This window comes from Pholis gunnellus (assembly GCF_910591455.1).
Source record: "Pholis gunnellus genome assembly, chromosome: 18".
In the NCBI taxonomy this organism is placed as follows: Eukaryota; Metazoa; Chordata; class Actinopteri; order Perciformes; family Pholidae; genus Pholis; species Pholis gunnellus.
The window spans coordinates 15244482-15266194 of record NC_136545.1 but is presented as its reverse complement, the minus strand read 5'-3'; the positions used below and the strand labels follow the sequence as shown (position 1 = coordinate 15266194).

Sequence of the window (21713 nt, the reverse complement as noted above, 5' to 3'; positions counted from 1 at the left end):
ATGTTGGGATGTTTTAGGAGATGTATTGAGTTTGTCATCCCTTACTCTATATTTAACTGGTTTAATTGAAATGCACCATGCAGATGATTCTATTTAAAGCATGTTATCTCCTTACCATGCAGAAATGAAGTTTATAGGTTGCTTCTAAACAAACACGTGCTTATATATTGCATCTATATGGTCGGTGCAATGCATTCGGTGCATTCATGCTCTAAATGTTGGATCATATCTGCAACACCTTGTAAGGTGTGACTTCCACAAGATGTTCAACTAGTTTTCTCATATCACCAAGAGGCTCCAACTATGATCCCAATCTGTTTCACCGTGTTGTCTTCTATTATCACTACTCAGTAGGAAACAAACCTGCCGCCAGCCGAGCCACAGGAGGCACACATGTCTTGTCAAACGAATTATAAAACATATATATAACGTCTTTATTAATTTAAAATATATGCTCTGCTCCTATGATATGGGCTTCCTGCCGCCATGCCGGATCCTGGTGACAGGGGAGGGAAGAGGTATCATGAGCCACATTATGTAAATAAGGTGCAGGGGCATGTGCCAGTTAAACCGCAGTGCCGTGCGAAGTGAGACAGAAGCAGAGAGGCTTTGGACGGTAGAAGCCGGGGCCGTCGGTAGATGGCGGTAACCCAAGAAACCTGATCCACAGGGCTGTCGGGGACTCTGTCTCAGTTTGCAGCACTCCCACCGAAGGCAGAGGAGCTGAACAGTTTGAAGGACATAATTAAAAGCAGGCAAAAAAGAAGGGGAAAAAAACCCAGGAGAGCTCACAGCGGGTCCTTTCGAGTTTTGCGCGCAGCCCTCCCGGAGCCGGAGACGGAGACGGAGACGCTTTGCCACAAAGAAAAACGGGAAAACTAAAGACACCATGGAAGACAAATCGAATTCCTTCTCCAGCAACAAGGAGGAAAAGGCGGACGGGAATAATGTTTTTCAGAGGCAAGACTCGATACAGAAAAACAACACGGGGAGCCAGAAGGAGCACGGCAACTCGGTGGGCTTCAAGGGGGAGCGGGAAGAGGCCATGGTCGGTTTTGACGATCTGGACGCGGAGGCCAGGCAACATGGTTTTATGCAGAGACAATTTGGGGCCATGATGCAGCCCGGAGTCAATAAGTTCTCCTTGCGTATGTTCGGCAGTCAGAAAGCCGTGGAGAAAGAGCAAGAGAGGGTTCAAACGGCCGGATACTGGATCATTCATCCATATAGCGATTTTAGGTAAGGGCTGGAAAAGACACCTGCTCACCCCACCACCTCCTCCCTTTGTATCCACCCCTCCCGTCACCCGAGGGTCTGCAAGCTATACACTCTCACACATAACGCGCTGTCATCGGCACACGCACAGCCTGCCCCGAGGCGCATACGCTAATCTACCTCTGTATTTAGGCAACCGGGCTTCCGCTGTCTGAAGGCTTTACTGACATAAATGTGCCCAGTGAGTGTGTGTGTTTCATTGCGGCATTTTTATTATAATAGAGAAGGACGCGTTTAGGCTACAAAGGTGTATCCGTGAGATGTCCTTGGAAAACGGACGGTGAATGTCAATTTCAAAACACACACACACACACAGACACACACACACACACACAGAGACAGACAGACAGACACAGACACGCGCACCTTTTCTGATTGTTTCGCCATAACTGTACATCATGGTCCTCATCATTGCGACATCTTCCCGTGTAGGCTACTGCAGGGGCGACGGTACCTGGACACAACGTGACAATGCCATTGCACCATCCCGGTTGTAAACAATGTAGGCGGCGGTACCGGACGGCGGGCCTGTGTGCAAAAAAAAAAAAAATGCACAGAATGCGGTAAAAAATCGTGCAGCGAAACGATTTAGGAGGAAAATGGCCGTGTTTTGAATCGATCAGTCTTGCAAACATTTGACAGCACTAATGAATGAGTGGCGTGTTCGTTGAGGTGTGGGGGGGGGCGATGTGGTGGAATTTGTTTGTTTCAAAGGAGCCGATCATGCCACACTTCCTCCCGTGTTGTGCACTGCATGCCACAGTGACAGGATTGTTGTGTGTTTCTTCTTCGGCATGTCATTCTGTCACCTGCACAAGCAGATATCCTATTGTCCTAAAAAGAGTGAGGCTGCAAGTGAAAACTGCATTAAAAACTGATGATAGATGCATCCCCACGTGTGATAAGTAGTGCACATGAGTTGAGACAAACTGCTTCTAATTTGCTTTCATGTGTGTAATGTATCTGTGACACACAGTGCGTTCGGATGGTAGACAAATGAGAGCAGGTACAGCCAGGACTTGTTCTCCACAGGCTGCATGTTTACAGTTCACCACTCAACCAATTAAGCATGTCATCCTGCACCGCTGTCCCCTGGCACACAGCTTGATGGTGACAATCATCCCCGTTTTCCATTGAAGCTGTACGTGACGCGCCAGGACACGTTGATCCCGCCGCTCTAACACGGAGCTGTCCGTGGTCCTGAACCCAGAGCAGGCCTGAGTATGCAGCACGGTGCTCCGCTCTGCAGGGTTTATGCTGCTGCTCCCTCAGAGCTGCTGGAGTCTGCAAGCTGCATTCTAACCTAGACAACTGAAAGCTGCAATTGCGCTTATAACTGTGTAGCTTTTGCTTGACTTGACACTCACACAGATGTGCAATGACGGTGGGCAAGGATTAGTTGCACAACACAACAGTCAATGAGCTTAGCAATCTCTGTAAACAATTATGTAAGGAGAACAACCCGACCCCCCCCCCCCCACAAGATGGCCAAAGACAGGTTAGACCTAAACAATTCAAGTGATAGCATACCACCCTTTCACAGTTGGCAATTGCTTAGCTGTCTTGGGCTGTATTTGTGATCTACTTTATGCTAAACCTTTTTGAAAGAGATGGAAAATGTAGTGAATAATTGGTTTTGTCACTGTAGAATGCATACAGTATGTATGTCAGAGCATGTTCTTAATATGAGACATATTGGGCCATCAGTGGGGGTGTTTGCTATTTAACCTCTGCTCAAGGAGATTGGCCCTTATATTCCACTAACTCAGGCAGCCGAAGGTTCCCTAAGGTCCCTTCCTCCTGACATTTTCCAAAGGGTGTTTTTTTTCATAGGAAGTCCTTGTCCTCTAGCCAGTTTAACGACACAAACCCTTTTATGCCAGTGAGATTGCCTCATGGATTGTTCTGTGAAGTTATATATCCCCAGCGCTTCAAGCTACCATGCTGGTGCATAAATGATGGGGGTGCAAGGGTACACTTTGTTTGGCCAGGTCCCCTTGTACTGTAGCTTAAATGGTAATCTAGTCCTCTACTCTGGGGCTCAATTCATCCTCTTAATTATTACCAGCTGCGACAGTGTGTGGCTGGTTTTGTTTTCACCTTGTGTGTGTGTGTGTGTGTGTGTGTGTGTGTGTATGTGTGTATGTGTCGTCATGGCAAAATGTGGCTCCTGTAGCAGGAACTACCACAGAGGTTTTCAGTGCTTTGCCAGGTGTTTATATGTCAGATTGTGTCACCCTGATAGCCACACAGACCGTGCAAGATGCATTCACGAAACTTTACTGGTCTGTAGTTGGGAACAAAATGAAGGCCAACTGTAAAGATGGTTGTAGTCTGAGCAAGGGCGCCATACATAGGGTGATAGTAAGTGGGGAAGCTGGTGTGATCCTATCTGAAGTCGGTCTCTAGTTTAAGTTTGTCTCTAGTTTTTTGTATATAATTCTAATATATTTCTATACTGTGGCAGAACTTTGTATGACCAAAAAAGCAAACCCTGTATGGTCTTTTAATGAAACTCCTACATAGGGTCCATGAATGGCAGCACCCTTCACACAGGCTGTATATCGCTTTGTGGGAGTGTTTGAAACTCAATATCCAGGATATTCTTTGTACACAGTGGCTGCTTAAAGATTAATGGTAGATTAGTAATATTCATTATTCATAGATTTTCAGAGAGGCCTCATGCATGGCCTCATATACCTCGGGTTATGCTAAGGAGAGGCCTTTGTCGTAGTTTAAAAGACTCTCAGGGATGTTTCCTTTCAGAGTTTGTTCTAAAGAGGGTGCCTGTTTGGCCAAGGCAGACGAGTGCGCATCTGAAGTATCTGATGATCATAGTTAAAATGGCACATTGTTGTTTGTGCGCAGCATCATTTTTTCTTTTGCAACCTCTCCAGGTTATTTAAAATGACATGTTTACCTCAATTTGAGCATCCAGTGTAGCCGATTCAAACTAACATATTGGCCTCCAAGACACGGATCAATAGAAAATGATGTCTGGTCGACATTCTGTACTTATATGCTACGTTTTAATAACCTCATTGTCAGTCATAGATGACTTTGACCTCCATCTATTTGATCTGAAATCCCATTTTTATCATTGTATACATCAGTATACACCTCTTTGTAGCTTCTACAGCTCCCAGCTCCTGTTTTAGGGTGGTCCATCAGGCTATAATAGCCGAGTGTCAACTATCAACATTTGGCAAATAAAACTTACATGGCTTTCTGGTGTTGGTTTGTTTTGTCTTAAAGTTTTCTTTCTGTGATATATTAGGAATCACTCATTTTGTATTAGTTTCAGGGTGCATAGATTTGTCAGAATAAACCAATACTGTGTCTGCAGAGCCACGTTAATCAATCAGAACAGCAGTTCGTTGGTGTGTTAAAGAGCGGCTTGACAAATCGAAGAAGAACTCGGCACAACAAATGACTAGCAGCAGTGCAGGGTGCTGGGTTTATCTGGATGTTAATGCATACGGCTGGGGCAAAAAAAACAGGCTAAAGGTGAGTGTACTGCGAGAGCTCTGGGTGGATGTAAAGTAGGGGCACCAGTGGAGCTACCAAACCTGAAGCAGGAGTTTGACTGGTGACTTTAGTGCATTGCCAGAGTAGGAGCTGCATTTACAGCTGGATGCACATGCTCTCAGCTACTGGTGTAACAGGGGTTTGCGTGCATTCTCAGAGTTGGAGCATTGAAGCAAGAGCTTAATACAATGATGTAGCAAGAGGTGGATGCAGTCTTCGAGCTGCCGTTGGAGCTGACACTTTGCGACTGGATCTTTAAAATGAAAAGGGGGGCAACTCACTTAGTATTCAAACGTCTGCAGTGCTCTGTTTTTCAGGGATTCTTCTAACTTTGTGAACAACTTCTCTCTGTTGCAGTACATGTTGCCGTTTCCTGTTTTATAGTTTCTAATTCAAGAATTAAAACACAATGTTTTATTCATTGGATAAGTGGGTGTCTTAGAGGTCATGTGCAGTATAAATGCCACCTACACAAGTCATGAGAGAAACAGAATTATCTTCAAGATGTGGGCACTGAGTGGGTTTTTGATTATATTAATATGAGTGGAAAGAAATCACACATTTTCCATTATTTCAAAAATAGCAATTTAACAGATGTTAGTATTAAATTCTTGAGTGCTGTACGAATATTTCCGATTTTTCCTTTTTGAACCCTGATTTTGCATTTATTTCCCCCCAACAATTAATTTGATGCTGTTTTGTTAACACTCTTTTTTTAATATGAAAAGAAAAAAACTTTGTTCTGATTAAAAGCAGTTGCATTCTATTGATAAATGACTTAATTTTAGAGCTTTTATTTTTCTCTTTGTTCTCTTTTTTGACCACAGACTAATTGAGATATCTAAACTAATTTATGTTTTCTACAATGACCCCTAAAAGATCTTTATAATCACGGTTTAATCTTTTTTTTTTCAGTGTGTATTGTTATGAAGCATCTGAAAAGATGAATCATAGCGGATGTTGTCACTGCAGCCTCTTATTCTTAAATATGAATAAAAAGTCATGCCTCACACATATACTGTACTGTATGCACATTATCCTGGCACGTCTGCTGAAGGGGTAGCAATAGGCTGAAAGGTTGACAATAGTGTGTGTGTATTCAAAATGGTATGAATGTGTGTGTTTGTCGTAAGCTAAGTTAAACACAAATCTCACACCCAGTGTCATTGTTGTATAAGTATGTTTCTACCAATATAACTAAATGAATGAATAGCATAAATTAATCCAAAGTGCATCATGTTCTGTGCTTTAATGTCCCACTCAAGGTGTTAAGTCAAGGCTCTCCATATATGAAGAGTCCACTCCATAGCCCCCAGTTCAATGCCTGCTGGCGTAAAAATACCTACGGTGAATACAATGAACCACCTCGATGACCGCTGTTTAGTTTACGTAAAGACAATTATCAGACACATGATCTGGTGGATATTTATAAGACCAAGGCCGAGTCTTAATTCATTCAAACAGATCCATTACTGGGTTCCCAGCCAGACGGGCAGCCTGCCAACCAGCCAGCCAGTCCATTTCCATCCTCAACAGCAGCAATGGATAGGCAGCAGGGCAGGGCGCAGGCAGGCAGGCAGGGATGGCGTCAGTGGAGCGTTTTTAGCACGAGAGATAGGATTCCTGAAAGCATCTATTTTCATTCACGGTTGCTCGGCCTCTATCGAAGCCCAGGACACTTGGTGAAAAGAGCAGGGTGCTGATGAATCACTTCTGGCTCTGTTCGTCACAAGACAGAGGGCAGGGACATTAGGAGAGGGTCTTCTTCTAACAGGGCCCTGGATGCATACAGCAGGTGTCGGCAGCACATGTCTGGATGTCCTTGAATCATAGTTAGAAAATATTACATAAGAGATGTAGGTAACAACGCAAGCACATGTAGCTTTTAAAGCAAGTGAGGACTTAAGAGCCTCTGCACATGTACAGATCTTAGTCTTGGAAGTATTTCCCACTGATTATTGGTAGTTTTGATGATTATTGGTCGTAGCTGGTTCTGAAAAGTGAAGCCAATGCGTAAGCATTCTTTCTAATAGCCATCAGGGGGCGACTCCTCTGGTTGCAAAAAGAAGTCAGATTGTATAGAAGTCTATGAGAAAATGACACTGCTTCTTTGTTACCTCAGTTAACATTGTAACATGAGTTTATGGACCCAATCGCTATAGTTTCAAGTCTTCTTCAAAACAGCATGATGTTCATTTAATAAATTATGGTCCCATTCAGAGTAAAATAGACGATAAAGCAGGGTATGCCTTAGGGTGTGGCTATCTTGTGATTTACAGGTCGCTTCTAACGCGTGGTACGTTCTGGGAACTGAGCTGTCGCCCTTTCACGTTGTGACAATGTTCATCTTTCCAATATTTTGGTTTATGACCATATACGTTTCCAGGATTCTTAGTTGTACTTTGTGTTTAGTGCTAATAGCGAATGTTAGCAGGCTAAACGCACCAAAACTGAGATGGTGAACAGTCTCTCTTGTCATTGTGAGCATGCAGGACTTAGCATTCATCTAAAAGCACCGCTGTGTTTAAGTACTGCCTTGCAGAGCCGCTGTAGACCTGTGTATTCAGTCTTATACTTAGAGCCTTAATGGAGGATTTTAATGGACAAATTGGACAGCTTTATACTGTCAGACACTGTCAGTGGAAAAGTGAATACATCAACATCTACATGAATACACTGTCCTTGCATTAACTGTCTACAACATGTTGTCTACCATGCATAACTGATTTATGTGTGTCGCTTTGCAGGTTCTACTGGGACTTGATAATGCTCATCATGATGATGGGGAATCTAATCATCATTCCTGTGGGAATAACCTTCTTCTCAGAGCAGACTACCACCACCTGGCTGGTCTTCAATGTGGCCTCGGACACCATCTTCCTGGTGGACCTGGTCATGAACTTCAGAACGGGGATCGTCAACGAGGAGAGCTCCGAGATCATCCTCGACCCCAAGGTCATCAAGATGAATTACCTGAAGAGCTGGTTCGTGGTGGACTTCCTCTCCTCCATTCCAGTGGATTATATCTTTTTAATAGTGGAGAAAGGCTTTGACTCGGAGGTATATAAAACAGCTCGTGCCCTGCGAATCGTCCGTTTCACCAAGATCCTCAGTCTTCTGCGTCTGTTGAGACTGTCCCGACTCATCAGATACATACATCAGTGGGAGGAGGTGCGTATATGGATGTGTGTCATGTGTACATCAGTAATTGTGGTTGTTCATATTTCTCTGGCAGGGTTCTTTACCCAGCAGCAACGTTAACAACCTTGAAAGATTAGCGCTCAGATGTAATTAAGTGCACGTTAACCACTAATAGGTGCTGTCAATCACCACTGGTCAGAAGGCTCATCCATGGGAAACGAGTGTTAATGTCAGTTTTTAGCTTATTGATGAAGTGAAATTAATTCTAAATCAGAAATCAAAAGTAATTGCCTCCGTTCTTTCAGAAAGGTAAAGTATATTAGAGGGTCAATGAACTTCTCTCTTCATGTTTTGTTGGTGTGGTCTTTGCGAGATGACCCAGGTGGATTTTGTGTGAACAATCACACGGTTAGACCCCGCTGGACATAACGGAGAGTGACACATTATTACCCTCCATCGAGTCATCGCACTCCCTGACTCAGACTGTTTAAAACAAGCTCTAGTCTTCTCCTTCTCCTGGTAATCATTTCATTGCACACTGCAAGATCGTGCTGCTCCATATCACGACCGAACCAGCAGATGAATACATTTTTAGACATCGTGACCAAAAAGCACCGACATTATGTTTGATTTGAAATGTAGCTTTAGATATGCTGTAAGTGGCTGACCATAGCGCCGCCATTCAAAATGAGCCCGCCGCTCTGTCTCACCTCGTCCTCAACGTCCTTGCCCCTCCCTTATTGTCTGACTCCCCTGTTGTTATCGCTGCCCGTTATCCATGCCGTTTGTTACTCTGGGTGAAGCAAATTGTGTTGTTGTCAGGGCTCAACCTGAGCTTGCATTCACAGTGCGCACACGCACGCACACTGTATAGTTCAATGACATATCAGTAACAATGGCAGTGAGGAAATCGATTATTTACTAGATGCATTTGGCAAACATAGGCTTTCACAAGCACACTATCAGCGAAAGCCATGAACAGGATCCTGCCAGACCTTAGCGTAAATAGTACAGCCGGTTCCCAGCCCCCGTGCTATGGATCAGTGCACATTTATGGAGCAGGAAAACAGCATCCTCTTGGTTGTGTACCAATAACGGCAGGATACTTTTACAGTGTTTATGGTAGCTTATATTCTTCTGTCAGTGTGTGTTTTAAACTCCGTTATATTACCCTCGCTGCACAATGTGGCACTTGAAAAACAAAAGCATTATTCATGCTTCAGCAAAGCGTTATTCTAGCTCCAAATGTGGATTTACTCCTAAACACACGCACAATCAAGAACCATATTCTGAAAGTGAGCAGCATATGGATTGCAGTTGCAGGGTGTTATCTTGGCATGCACACTATGTGGGAAGTTGATTATTCATTTGTATATGATACTGCCGTTTAGTTTGCAGAGCTGCATGCAGTGGGAGGATGAGATGGTATGGACCAAGTTAAAAAAAAAAAAAAAACTCATATAGACGGTGCCGCAAGGTTAATGAAAATCTGCAGTGAGCATGCAGGGAGGCAGGGCAGTGCAGTATATAGGGATGTGTCATACTGCTCGGATACAACAGCAGACCTCACAGTCTCTCTCACGCTCACCCGGTCATTCTTCTTTTGTCTCAAATTGTCTTTCTGCTTATCAAACTCTGCCTGCCTGTTTCTTCTTCTCTGGTTCTTCTCTCTCTCTCTCTCTCTCTCTCTCTCTCTCTCTCCCCTCGACTGCCTTTCTTCACCCTTTCCACTCACGGCACATCGTCCTCCTTTAGCACCGTCTCTTTCTCTACATCTTTGTGGTGTCTAACCTTTGTATGCTTAAAAATACAGTACAGAATTGAAATAGTTATTCTGGTGTACCCGCAGTAAATTGACGCACTGATTAATGGTACAACAGCGAATCAGACACGTCCACAGGAGACGTGAGAGGAAAGAAAAGGCACTCGGTGGAAATATTCCAAGCTGTCGTAACATGTTAGGTTTAGGATGCAGGATTAGAGCTTTAATGGAGGGACAAATGCAGTCTCCTGCCGTCTTAATGGGTTTCAAGCAGTGAACCATCATTATATCAGCCTTAAAATGGACTCAGTTAGTTATTCAGACAGTGAGTTTTGACAATAAATCATCTTGCAGCCTGTATGTCCGTCATTCCTTCATCTGTCGTGTGCTCCCTGCCCCCCCCCCCCCCCTTTTTTCACTTTGTCACCATCATTTCCCTCCATCTGCGAAGTAAAGAGGGCCGTTATTTCATCAGTGCAGGCTGGCCCCGTCAGAACTGGGCTAAGTCAGATTTGTTGTTTCGCCAACACTATCTCTTGGTCTCATTCTGTGGTGTCTTCTTCTTCATACGTGCTCCTTTTTTAGCTTCACTTTTACCTCACGGGAGCAGAATATTCCTGCTTGGTGCGGTAGAAACCGGAGATGTAGTTGTTAAAAATATTCTAAAGAGTTCTCTCAATGCGCTGTTTCATGTCTCAATCTTCTCTGTGAATACTTTCCCTTGTTTAAAAGGGCTTGTGTCGAAACGGGAACCTACTTACGGACGGTAGTGCTGGGAAGTGGCTGCTGGGTGTCCAAGTGTAACGGCTGAGTGGCAACAGTATTAGTGCCCACAAAGGAACTGATGCATCTTATTTAAGCAACTCACTCCGATTGTCACTCATTAGAGAGGAGTAGTAGATGACTCCATCTGGCCGTACCAATTAGTCAGAAAAATAATGATGGCAAAAAAAGGGCTATATTCAACATTCAACGCAGTAGTTTGAATAAGCATTAGTACTATCGAAGATTAGCTATTTTTTGTTATACAGGCTCTGACCTCAGCCTGCTAGATGTTATTATTTCTATTTATGCATGTTTCTCTGTGTGTTTGTTCCGTCGCTTATTGATTTGTTTGCTCACACATAATTATTGCAACGCACGGTGCTTAGGGAAATTGCAGCATCCACTGTGAAGGTCACGCAGAGCAGTAAATATGCTTTGTACTCAAACGCCACAATTTCAACGAGCTACAACTAAACGGAGGCCGGTGCACTGTTTACACGTCTGGAAGGAACTCTTGTGATCATGTAATCACTTCAACTGCACATCTGAAGTGATTCTTAGTGGCATCAGCATGTTTTCACTGTATTGTATGTGTACAGCTCGACTCAAAGACGTGGAAGACCTTCACGCTACACTGAACGTGTTTTAGGCACTTTGTATATGCGCCGGAAAGAGAAATAAGAAACGTAGACTCAGTCACATCATGTGCCCAGGGAAATGCTTTTTCAAGGGCGTGTGGTTTTTGCCTCTTTGATTTTAAGCATTTTGGTCATTTGGTGAAAACATTTCTTTTACAGTCGTGTTTTTGTGTAACATTTTCTTTTTCTTTTTAGCTACAGAAAATCTAAGTTAGCGACTAACAGGTGAAAATAGTGCAGCATTTAACAACTTAAAGTTATACAGAGTTTGCCCTCAGGAGTTGGGTGGAGACTGTGGTGGAGCTTCGGTAACCGTAGCAGTGAAGCCTGGACTCGTATGCATCAGGTGGCCAAAAAGCACGACTTCAAATGAAACGCTTATGTTGCTACGCGTACGCCGAGTGTGCATGTATCCTCTCGCCATAGGTTCCTGCAATTCACTTATAGTGGCACACAGAAGAATTATATTTAAGGGCTGTGTATTTAATAACTCAATGAGATAATGAGACCAGTTCTCTGTGGCATTTTTTGCCCTTTCATCTTTAATTCTTCTTTCAAGGGCATTTCTGCCCCCTGCTACTGTTCATATTTAACCCTGCTTCCCTTACGTTTTTCTTATTCTTTCATGTCCTCTCAGATACAGAGATAATTATCCCAGTGACCTTAACAGCTGTTTTTTTCTCCAACCTCTGCTGTTACCTTTAGATACGTGCAAATGTTGGGAGAGATCTTCCAGGAATAGATTTAGGTACCACACCGTCCAGTGCTGATTTAGTGTCATTATGTAATAAATAAAAACACGCAAAAGCAGACTATGGAAAAGCACTTTTAAGCCCCTGTAGAGAATCCCCACAGCTCCCATTGCCACATCTGGCTCATCACAGCCACCAGGCCTCCTGCCAGATCCCAGCTCCAGCAATAGGGCTCAGGTTGGGCTTGTGGCAGCACACCAGCCCTCCAGGGAGGGTTTGCAACCTTTTCTGAGGCCCCGGGCAGAATTTATCTGTTACTCTACGATGGTTTAAAACTCAACAGTAACTGGATTACTTGACTTTATTTATGTCTCATTGTAAATATTAGCACATTTGATAATGTATTATTATCTAGCACTGCGCCACTATTTCTGTTACTGTGCTACGGTCTTTATAAGGTGCAATATATTCCAATTAAGTCGAAACATTCTCAGTGTTTTTAACTGACAAAAATACCAACATCGATTTGAATTCTACTTTACCATTTGTTTTATTAGATCAAGTATTTTTCCACAGATGCGTCATCAGTAATTGCTAAGACTTCTGTTGGGACTTAATTATTGTCTCTCTCTGTGATGCTGCATTGGAATAATGCCACTGATTACATTTTAATGATGTGTGTGTGTGTGTGTGTGTGTTCAACCAACCCCACTGTATTACACACTGTAACCTAACTCAACCATAACTATGAAATACCTACTCATAAAACATTGAATAGCATACGGTGGATGCATGTTTACACATTTCCCCTCCAATTTGTGGGTTGCTTTCTTGTTTATTTAAACAGATATTGAGGTGTATCACACTACATGTTGTCTGATCAGCTTGCAGAGTCAACTGTATGTTGATACTGCTTTAGCACACTGTCACACATGGTGAGTTACACAATGATTGACACCCCCTGTAGTCAGTATAAACATACTAGAGTAGCAGGAAATGAGGCGACGTCACCAGACTCACCGTATGATTATTCCTACCCAAAAGTGCCGAGCCACTACATTGATAAAGCATACAGTGTAGTTCCTGAGTGCACGTTTTCTACTTTGCATGTCACCCTGTGTTCGTGGTGATGAAACCGTGTCATCATCTCATGCCATCATGTCCCCACCAGAGACGGGTTTGTGACAGACATATGCCCTAAAGCGTCGTTTTTCAAGGGCCTCATGCCAATCAGATGCATGGCACACGGTCTTGATGTGGCTTCCCTGAATCAGCGTTGTTTGTTTATTTCATAATCTCTGGCATGCAATAACAAGCATTTCTTTTTTTTTTATGAGAAAATGAGCTGAATGTGCGTGAGGCACATTGCAACTGCCTGTAGCAAGCACTAGCCTCCCATGTGCAGCTCCACTTTGTCAACATCATAACAATCGAATGTCATGATAAATCAACATCAATGTGAGAGACTGAATCACTCCTTTAATATCAGATTGTTCTGATAATTTACCGCTAATGCCTGGAAAAGATACTAGTTTGTTATATATATATATATATATATATTTTTTTTTTTCTTTTTTACAAGAGATAGATAGTATCTGCAAGTAATCTGTTTAATTATAGCGTCTGTAGGGATGCCTTGTCCAAAGCAAAGGTGCAGGGTTGATTCACAGCTCAGGTGGTAAATTGATCTGAAAGGAGGGAAAATGTGAGCCAAATGGCCTGGGTGTCTAGTTCACTGTGCAGGAGAGGAGACTTAAGCTACGTTACGCTGACTAAATCTGTCCGCCACTGAAATAACCCACACTAGTCTACTGCGTGACAGTCCGACAGCAGACCTGTCTTCAGACACAGCATGTCAACAGACTGACAGCGGAGGTGTGAACGTTTGTCTGCACCTTTTCACAGCATCTTGTGGTCGTTTTTTTTTTAATCGCCATGTTGAATTAAAGCCAAGACCGAACTTCAAAGGTGTTTCTTAATATACATTTTTAAAAAGATAGCTTCTCTTTATGTACAGGGGAGATACGAAATTAGAGACATTCATCACATTTCACATCATGGTGACAACACAGGGGAAGGTTGATAATAGGGACTACGAGTAAGGATTACTTTCTTCGTGTGTATATTTATTCTTTGGCAAATACCCATGTTGATGCCTTTAAGTTGCAAGTCAAAGATTAGCAGTTATTTTAGACAAACAAAACTAAAAAAAGCACAGGCATCTAAGGAGATCACGATTAAGCGACTGTGAACTGTAATTTGCCACCTTAGAAACAGATAGTGTGATGTGAAAAGGAGATTAGGCGGCTTTGGTTTATAGACTCCTGTGGACTTCATTCACCTGTCTCTGAACAGGATACGCCAAGTCCTGGGTGCCTTCAGGCCTCCGCCCTGGTCCCATGCAGGGACACAGGTGCATACGCACACACACACACGCACACACACACACACACGCACCCAGACAGAAGGTGTGCTGAATCTTGATGTGCTGAGTCATGCGTCAGGTTGAAAGGGAGTGCTTGAAAGACAGATGGAGATGGAGAGAAAGAGAAGAAACAAACAGCGGAGGGCAGTGTGTGTTACATTTGATCCGTGTGTGTATCGCACAGCAGCAATAGTGATTCCTGTACTACGTTATACCCTGATTGATTTTCCACTGTGTTGAGCCTCTTTCTCTCTGTAATTACAGCTTGTTATTGGAATGACGACAAATGTGACCCGGTAGCGTTTTTTTTATTTTTCTCCGTTTTGCCTCAGTTCTGTTCAAGGCTGCACCTACATGCGATTTTCTCCCAGTTATTGCAGCGCTACCTCACACAAAGACGACACGAATCTGTAAGGCTACGGTGCATCCATCACAGATTACAGCCTACGACATTTATAGGAGGATAACTAAAAGGAGCCTGGCCTCATTACCATGTTCTCTCAAATGGCATTTAGTTGTAGGACACACATACAGTAGTGAGGAGGAGACCGGCTGCAGGACTCTCTCCTCTGCGTTGGAGCAGAGCTGTTGACTGACAACTGTTTCCTCTTATGTGATGTGATTTGATGTGAAGTAATGTGATTTGATCTGGTGTGATGTGATGTGCGAGGCTGGGGATTTTTTGCGGGAATGTGTCGTGTCTAAATATGTGTGTGTGGACATCTGGATATTTCGTACCCTGTAGCCTAGAGGTGACATATAGCAGCTTGTTAGCATAACCGATCTTTTCCCCTCCTGAAATGACTGTAAATAGCAATCTGCCAAGACAATGTGGGTGGGTTCACTGCAGCAAAGACTAAAAAAAATGAGAATAATGAGCCAAAATGAATATTTGAACTCTTAAACGTAAAGCACAAATGAATCAGATTATCTTCTAAGTGCAGTTTTAACGCTCCTTGAAAGACAAGAAATCTGCTTTACAGTAACTCTGCTGGGAAAGTTGAACAACCCCAGAACAAGTCGCAACTTCAGAGCAGGTGTTGGTTAGCCCAGATTCTGTGTTGCTGCCCCCGCACGAGGCACACCGAGGCTGCACAGCTGGTTGGATATATTTAATGTCCCCAACAGGGTGAACCTGGGACATTCAACGTTGTTTTGCAAAGCACACAAAGGTCTGGTTTCACTCGGGGGCGTGTTGAGGACACTAAAGGAACAACTTTCCTGTGCCTGCAGACGTACGTGTCATTTATCAAGCAGAGGCAGCAGCCTGTGCGTCACGGGGTGGAGTTTACGTTTCATTTAGTATGCGTATTCATTAAAGAAGGAAGGAAGGAGCTCTACAGATTGCATGAATGAACACACCGGTTTAATTAGATTTTCTCCACTTTTACTGAGAAGGTGCAAATGTTGCCGCTGCTCTAAACTTGATATGCAATTCACCGTGATATTTTGATGAGACATTTCTAGTGTGCATTAGGATACTTTTACGCGGGAGTCTGGGGAGACATCAATCATATCAGTTCCACCTACGTCCTGCATGCAGCTGTGATCTGAGCTTCTGTCTGGGTCACCTGCTTCTGCTCTGGTGCTTCTCCAACGTTTGAAGTGACTTTTGGCTGTTTTTATTCTGGGGGTTTTGTTCAGTATTTCAGATCATGCCCCTCCATCGAAAAAGACTCTTTAAAAGTTGAATGACTGAATAGATTTTACTAATACATTTATAAATACAGATTATTATTATTATATTGGGAATGGATGCCAAAGATTTCTTTAATGCTCAACACTTTATTAATAATTATCTATTTTTTCTGAGCCTGATGGACAAATTCAACCACTGGTCTGCTGACTTACCCCCCCCCCTTAAAAGAAGCAGACGTGTGTTGAACGGGCACTGCACTCGTATCTATAATTGGACAAACACATAGAAGCAAATGTGCTGTCCAGTTCCACTAGGCAATCGGCTACGGAACAGTGAATTCACTGTTTCCTCTTCCTCACTCTTGCATTTTTCATCAGCCTTCCAGCTCCATAGTGGTTGTTTGTGTTTGTGAATGCTTTATCCAATTTGGATGAGCAAGTCTCAAAACAGCAGCCCCCTATAAAGGAAAAAGCAAAGAAATTAGCATTTTCATGTTAAGACGGTTTGGATTTTTTTCAACCTGGACGCTATTTCCCATGTTTATGCGTCTAAGTTACTAATGGGGACAGCAATTTTTTTAAATTGATCTGGAATTGAGCGTGAAAAATGCTTCAGCCGTCAGCTGTAATGTATTCACTCAGGGCGAGTCCTCACAGTCGATGCATGTCCCCGCTATAAGTGCTTGTTAGTGGCTCAGTGGCTCAGATTGTGTCTGATAACATTATGGAAAAGGACCCCACAGAGATGTAAAATGTTGACATGTTTCTCTTACCTGTTGCTCGATCCATACTGTTGGTTGTTGTGTGTCACGAGTGTGTGTCGAAGCAGACCTTTTGTTGTACCTCGTGTGGGAGCTGCAGCCGGCGGGGGGGCTGAAGAGTTCTGTCACATGTCTTCATGTGTGACAATCTGCCTGTCGCACATTTGACATGCTGTGAGGAGTGGGGGGGGGGGGCCTTCCGCTGTGAATTAGGCACCCACGGTGTCACAGCACCAGCATCACTGGTAAACACACTGGACAAGAATCTGCTATTTTGTCAATGCGATAATTTGTGTAAGATAGAATACCCTAAAGATTTAGAAAATGTGCTTTTTCATTTCTGTTACCGTGCTCTAGTTGATTTATTTGAGCTTTAGATTGTGCGTTATCTTTCCCCCCCATAGATATTAATTTAGCACTGTTTTCAGATTTACACATTTGTTGAGGGTGCAGCTGGGCCTAAAGATTAATCTTTTCCAAAGACGAGCATTATCTCCCTTCTTCTCTAACCGTGGTTACGTTTGTATATTCACTGCAACTTTTCTTATAGGACGCCTTAACCGGCAAGTCTGTACGCTCCAAGATGGGATCCCTTCTATAAAAACAACTCCACAAATACTGCAAGGAAGAAGAGCAAGCAGCAAAAATATTGGGGGAATTTTTATTGTGAAAAAGGACATTACATGTCTTTATCCGCCGTTTTACAGCCACTCCTTTTTACCACGAAATCTATCCAACCACTATCCGACCAGGCAGGGTGCATTCACGTGTCAAGTGTGGACATTTGCAAACGCAGCTGAGTTCCGATCTGGTACATCCAAAGTTGCATTGGAAAGACAAGTGAAACCAACAGCCTCCGTCCATTGCTGTCTTTTCACCCTGACACACACACACACACACACACACACACACACACACACACACACACACACACACACACACACACACACACACACACACACACACACACACACACACACGCACACACAACAGCAGCCTAATGGACTCCTCCAGTCCAATTTTGTCTCGCAGACAAAAATGAGAGACAATGCTTTTTCCCCTCTCTCGTGCTGTCTGCGTTGTTGTCGTCTCTGTTTTAAGACACGGCTCTCTGACGATGAACATAATGTGCCTTGAATCGTGTTCTTGCTCAGCTCTCTGAGGGAAGCTCGCTCTTGGCCCGCGGGGTGGAAAATCCCAGACTCCACCGCCTGGAAGGAAGACTCCTCCTCATCCCCTGTAGATTTAACCCATTTTCCTCTTGCCAAGCCACTCAGCGCTCCTTCTGTTGCTGTAGTTGGTCTTGTTAACTGCGGTAGGGAGTGTTAATTGCTTGACCATATGTTTTAGACGACAGAGTTAATTGTCAGAACCATGGTGTTTAAGTACCGCGAAAAGTAGTAGCTTGAAATACACTGATTATACTGACACAGCTAGGCTTTATGTCTGTTTTGGTCAAATCAGAGACTGGAAGTCGTTTTACGCACACTATCAATAAGTGATGATAAAACTATTATGTCAACAGTGTTGCCTGCACAGCAGCTCCAATACACTGTTATATTCAAACGTATTGGTGAACTGAATGAACGTGTGGATTGGGGGAGGTGTGCAGGCGTTGCTCTTGATATATCAAATATTGGATGCACCACACATTCACTCAAAAAGTGCGTCTTGTAGATGCCTTCATGAAAAGATCAAACGAGGGAGACGAGAAAGCATTCGAGTGAGCGGAAATATAGGTTAAAAATAGGCTACTTTGTCAGCATCCATATGTTTCAAGCTTAAAATAAATAAATAAATCTCTTTGATGTGTCCATGTTGGGTCATTTTGTTGAAGGATCCAGTAAAGCTCCATTTTTTTTCTCCTATGTCTTAAAAAAATAAAATAAAAAATACTCTTTCACAAAATTTCTTTCACAGAGCTGATTATTTCATGAAAAAGTTGACATTTTTGGAGATGCATGATTTGGACAGCGACAAATTTACATTAACCAAACCATGTCCACCTCAATATACATCCTTTTTTTATCGTTTACACGCCTCTAGCAGTCAAACATATTTTAAATCTGCTGATTCAACGTTTGTCGAGACATACATAACTATTATACTTGATACTAGATAGAACTTGACGCATATTGTTAATGAAAAATGTCTTTTTGCCGATGTGCTAAACTCTGCTGTTGTAGCTTCAATTACAAAACTGAGGCCTAAGAGACATGCTGTATGCCCGTCCTGTATGCTGAGGAAGTTAAAGTAAATGAATACATCTATGTGATTCAATAAAAAAGATCACTTTGTGTCATACTGTCACTGGAAGCTGACGTATGACATTTGAAATGTAAACTCCTCCACTGGGAGTACCTCTATATCTCTGTCTCTGTGCTCTCATCTCTTGTACCGTCACTGTCAGTCTGTCTCTCAGTTCGGCCCGTTATTTGATACAAGATATAAACAGACGTGTCCGCACAGTAACGACAGACAGGCAGTGACACCGATAGGCGGACTGAGAAGAAGAACGAATCATCTTAGTAATAGTTAAGTATAGTTATAATAGTTTTTAAATCATGAATATTCTCTAAAAGGTAAATGGAACCAGGTCTTATGTGATACAAATGACTGAATCAGAGTAGTAAGCGACTGACGCACTGCCATATAACTGTTTCAGCAGCCCCACAGCAGTCAAACTAAATCAACCTCTGCTGCTTATTTTAAACTATATTATTTTGATATTCAGCAAAAATATAAATTTCAGGATTTGTATTAACCTTCTCCAGAGAGTGCTGAGTAAAAAAAAAAAAAAACAGTAAGCGAAAAGAAAGCGGCTTTGATGATCCGTCCATCCACTTGGGATATCCCCCCGCGAACACAAGTTGCCTTCTGCATGGTGTGCACAGTACAGTAAGCAGACAGATGACAGATATAGTCTTGGGAGGGGGCTGAAGTGATAAGTGGGGCGATTAGGCTAATCTCTGGTTATTTCTGTGCGCTGGGCTGTTGTTGCTGGTTGCTGTGTGTGTGTGTGTGTGTGTGAGGTATGTTGGGAAGGAAACCGACACATTGGTGATCCCTGGTAGTTAGCTGAGAAAAGCTCTTATGATCTGCGTACTATAGACTCTCCACGCTTGACTGACTCTCCATGAGGCACGTAATGATCCCTTGGTTACTTACAGGGGAGCATCATGGCAGGCATATCCCTGTAATGATGTCTTGTGAAAAAATAATTAATTTGTAACCAGTGAAGCACTTAGGGGTTCGTCTACTCTCACTTCCCAAGAGTTAATGTTGTAGCGGATGGATTTACCGAAGCACCCTTAATCCATCTGTCGTAACAGCAGCTGTGCTCATCTTTGGAAGTCTAGCTGTTAATGTGAACAATTTGTATTGTCTCGTATAGCGATGAGCTGTTGTTACGTCATAGGGAAGTGTTGTTATGGATGTCCATTTGTGACAACGGCACGGATTAGATGCAGCGTATCAAGTGTGGCTACTCATGATGCTCCAGCCAACAGAGTCAGAGGTATGTGAGACTAGATAATGCGTTGTCTCTCCACTCTGGGTTACATGACTGCTCATAATATCCTACCAGCCCCATATGGCTGTGTATTTACAGTATTACATTGCTACCGTTGTATAGCAATTAATGTTTTGCTGATTGTACAGGTTTTTTTTTTTTTTTTTTCCACATTATGCTAAGAAGAAACATGGCTTCTATCAGAGCCTAACATCTATGAGGCCATCTCCGTATTTGGGGTGAGCCCTCGCTGTAAAATGTGGCAGGAAGGTCCATCTTGCCGATGTTTGCCTGGACACAGCAGGTCACCCTGTGCAATCCAGGCAAATCCCTCAGCTGCTCTCACATGGGCGCTAATCTTCCCTGACTGCCTTCTTAGCGCAACCACAACTCCGGCTACAACACTCGCCCTACCTCCTTACACTCCTCTGTGACATTTAGAAAACTGCATCTCGCTTGCCTTCCTGCAGTATATTCTTTTGTAAATCGTTTACAAATTGCTTGTAAATTAAGCCTGTTTGAAATTAAAAAAAAGAATAATGTCCACAAGCAGTACAACACATTTCAAATGTTGATACTTGAACTCTTTAAAAGTCCAAAATGAAATGTAAAGTGTATTTCCAGAAACAGAGTTAGATGAGTAGTTCGATGTACCTTTTATGTGTATGTGTTACATATTGAGCGAGAGCCGGGAGTCAATTAGCTTAGCTTAGCATAATATGAAAGGGGTAACTCATAGTGATGAACCTACAGAGAATTATGGAGCTCCCCTCATCTTAACAGAGCTTTATAGTGAGTTTCAGCTCATTGTTTCGCTGTCTGATAACTACTGTTTTGGTTTCACTCTCACCGCTCTCACCAAACGTGAGACGCACACGGTTGGTGACTACATAGCCGGTGAACAAAGTGGAGCATTTCTCTGCTTAAGAGACAGATATTTTCCTCAGGAGATGGTAGAGACCAAAAACAGAGCAAACATTCATCAGGGGACCAGAAACACAACTCCAAAGCAAAGATGAAGTTTCTCCAAAACTGCATGATTTGAAAAATGTGAAAGTTCACCATATCGACTCAAAGGGTGACGATATGTCAGAGTTGTGTTCACGTTCTTCTGGTTGACGTATGATTCATCCAATGAAAGTGCCTGCCTTTTTTCTAATGACGGCTTCTCAAACTGGAAGGTCGCTGAATTCAAACACACTGTTATTGTGTATCTTTCTGAATATATTCAAGAGTTAACCTGTTTCTGTTTTCGGATAGCGCGCAGCAGCGCCTTGGATCGATGTAGCATGCCTCTCTGTTACCTCGGCTCCTCGCCCCTTTCCTGCTTTCCTCCATCATAGACCGACTGACAACATCATTCCAGGAATCAAAGGAGTGTCCTCAGTCCAACTGTCCTGATGAAACAGACTTGCATAACGAGACAGTTGGAGAGAAAATAGGTCATGTTTGGAAACAGTTGTTGTTGAGCCTACTGGCAAGTTTTTTGAACAATATGTCCCAACATATTCTTCTTTTTTTCTCAGAAGTGTTCTCATCGGAATGATGGGTTATCGACGCATCGGTGCTTGTGTTCG

The 21713-nt window shown here is 43.0% G+C and overlaps 1 protein-coding gene across 1 annotated transcript in view; it reads left to right on the top strand.

The window, feature by feature from the left end:
• Nucleotides 1-889: 889 nt before the first annotated feature.
• Nucleotides 890-21713, top strand: part of hcn1 (hyperpolarization activated cyclic nucleotide-gated potassium channel 1) — a gene marked incomplete at both ends in the record, with an annotated part of 59957 nt that continues 39133 nt past the window's right edge. The window contains 2 exons of the mRNA XM_079179676.1: nucleotides 890-1239; nucleotides 7551-7974. Of these exons, the coding sequence (XP_079035802.1) occupies nucleotides 890-1239; nucleotides 7551-7974 (774 nt within the window). The remainder of the gene's footprint in view (nucleotides 1240-7550; nucleotides 7975-21713) is intronic.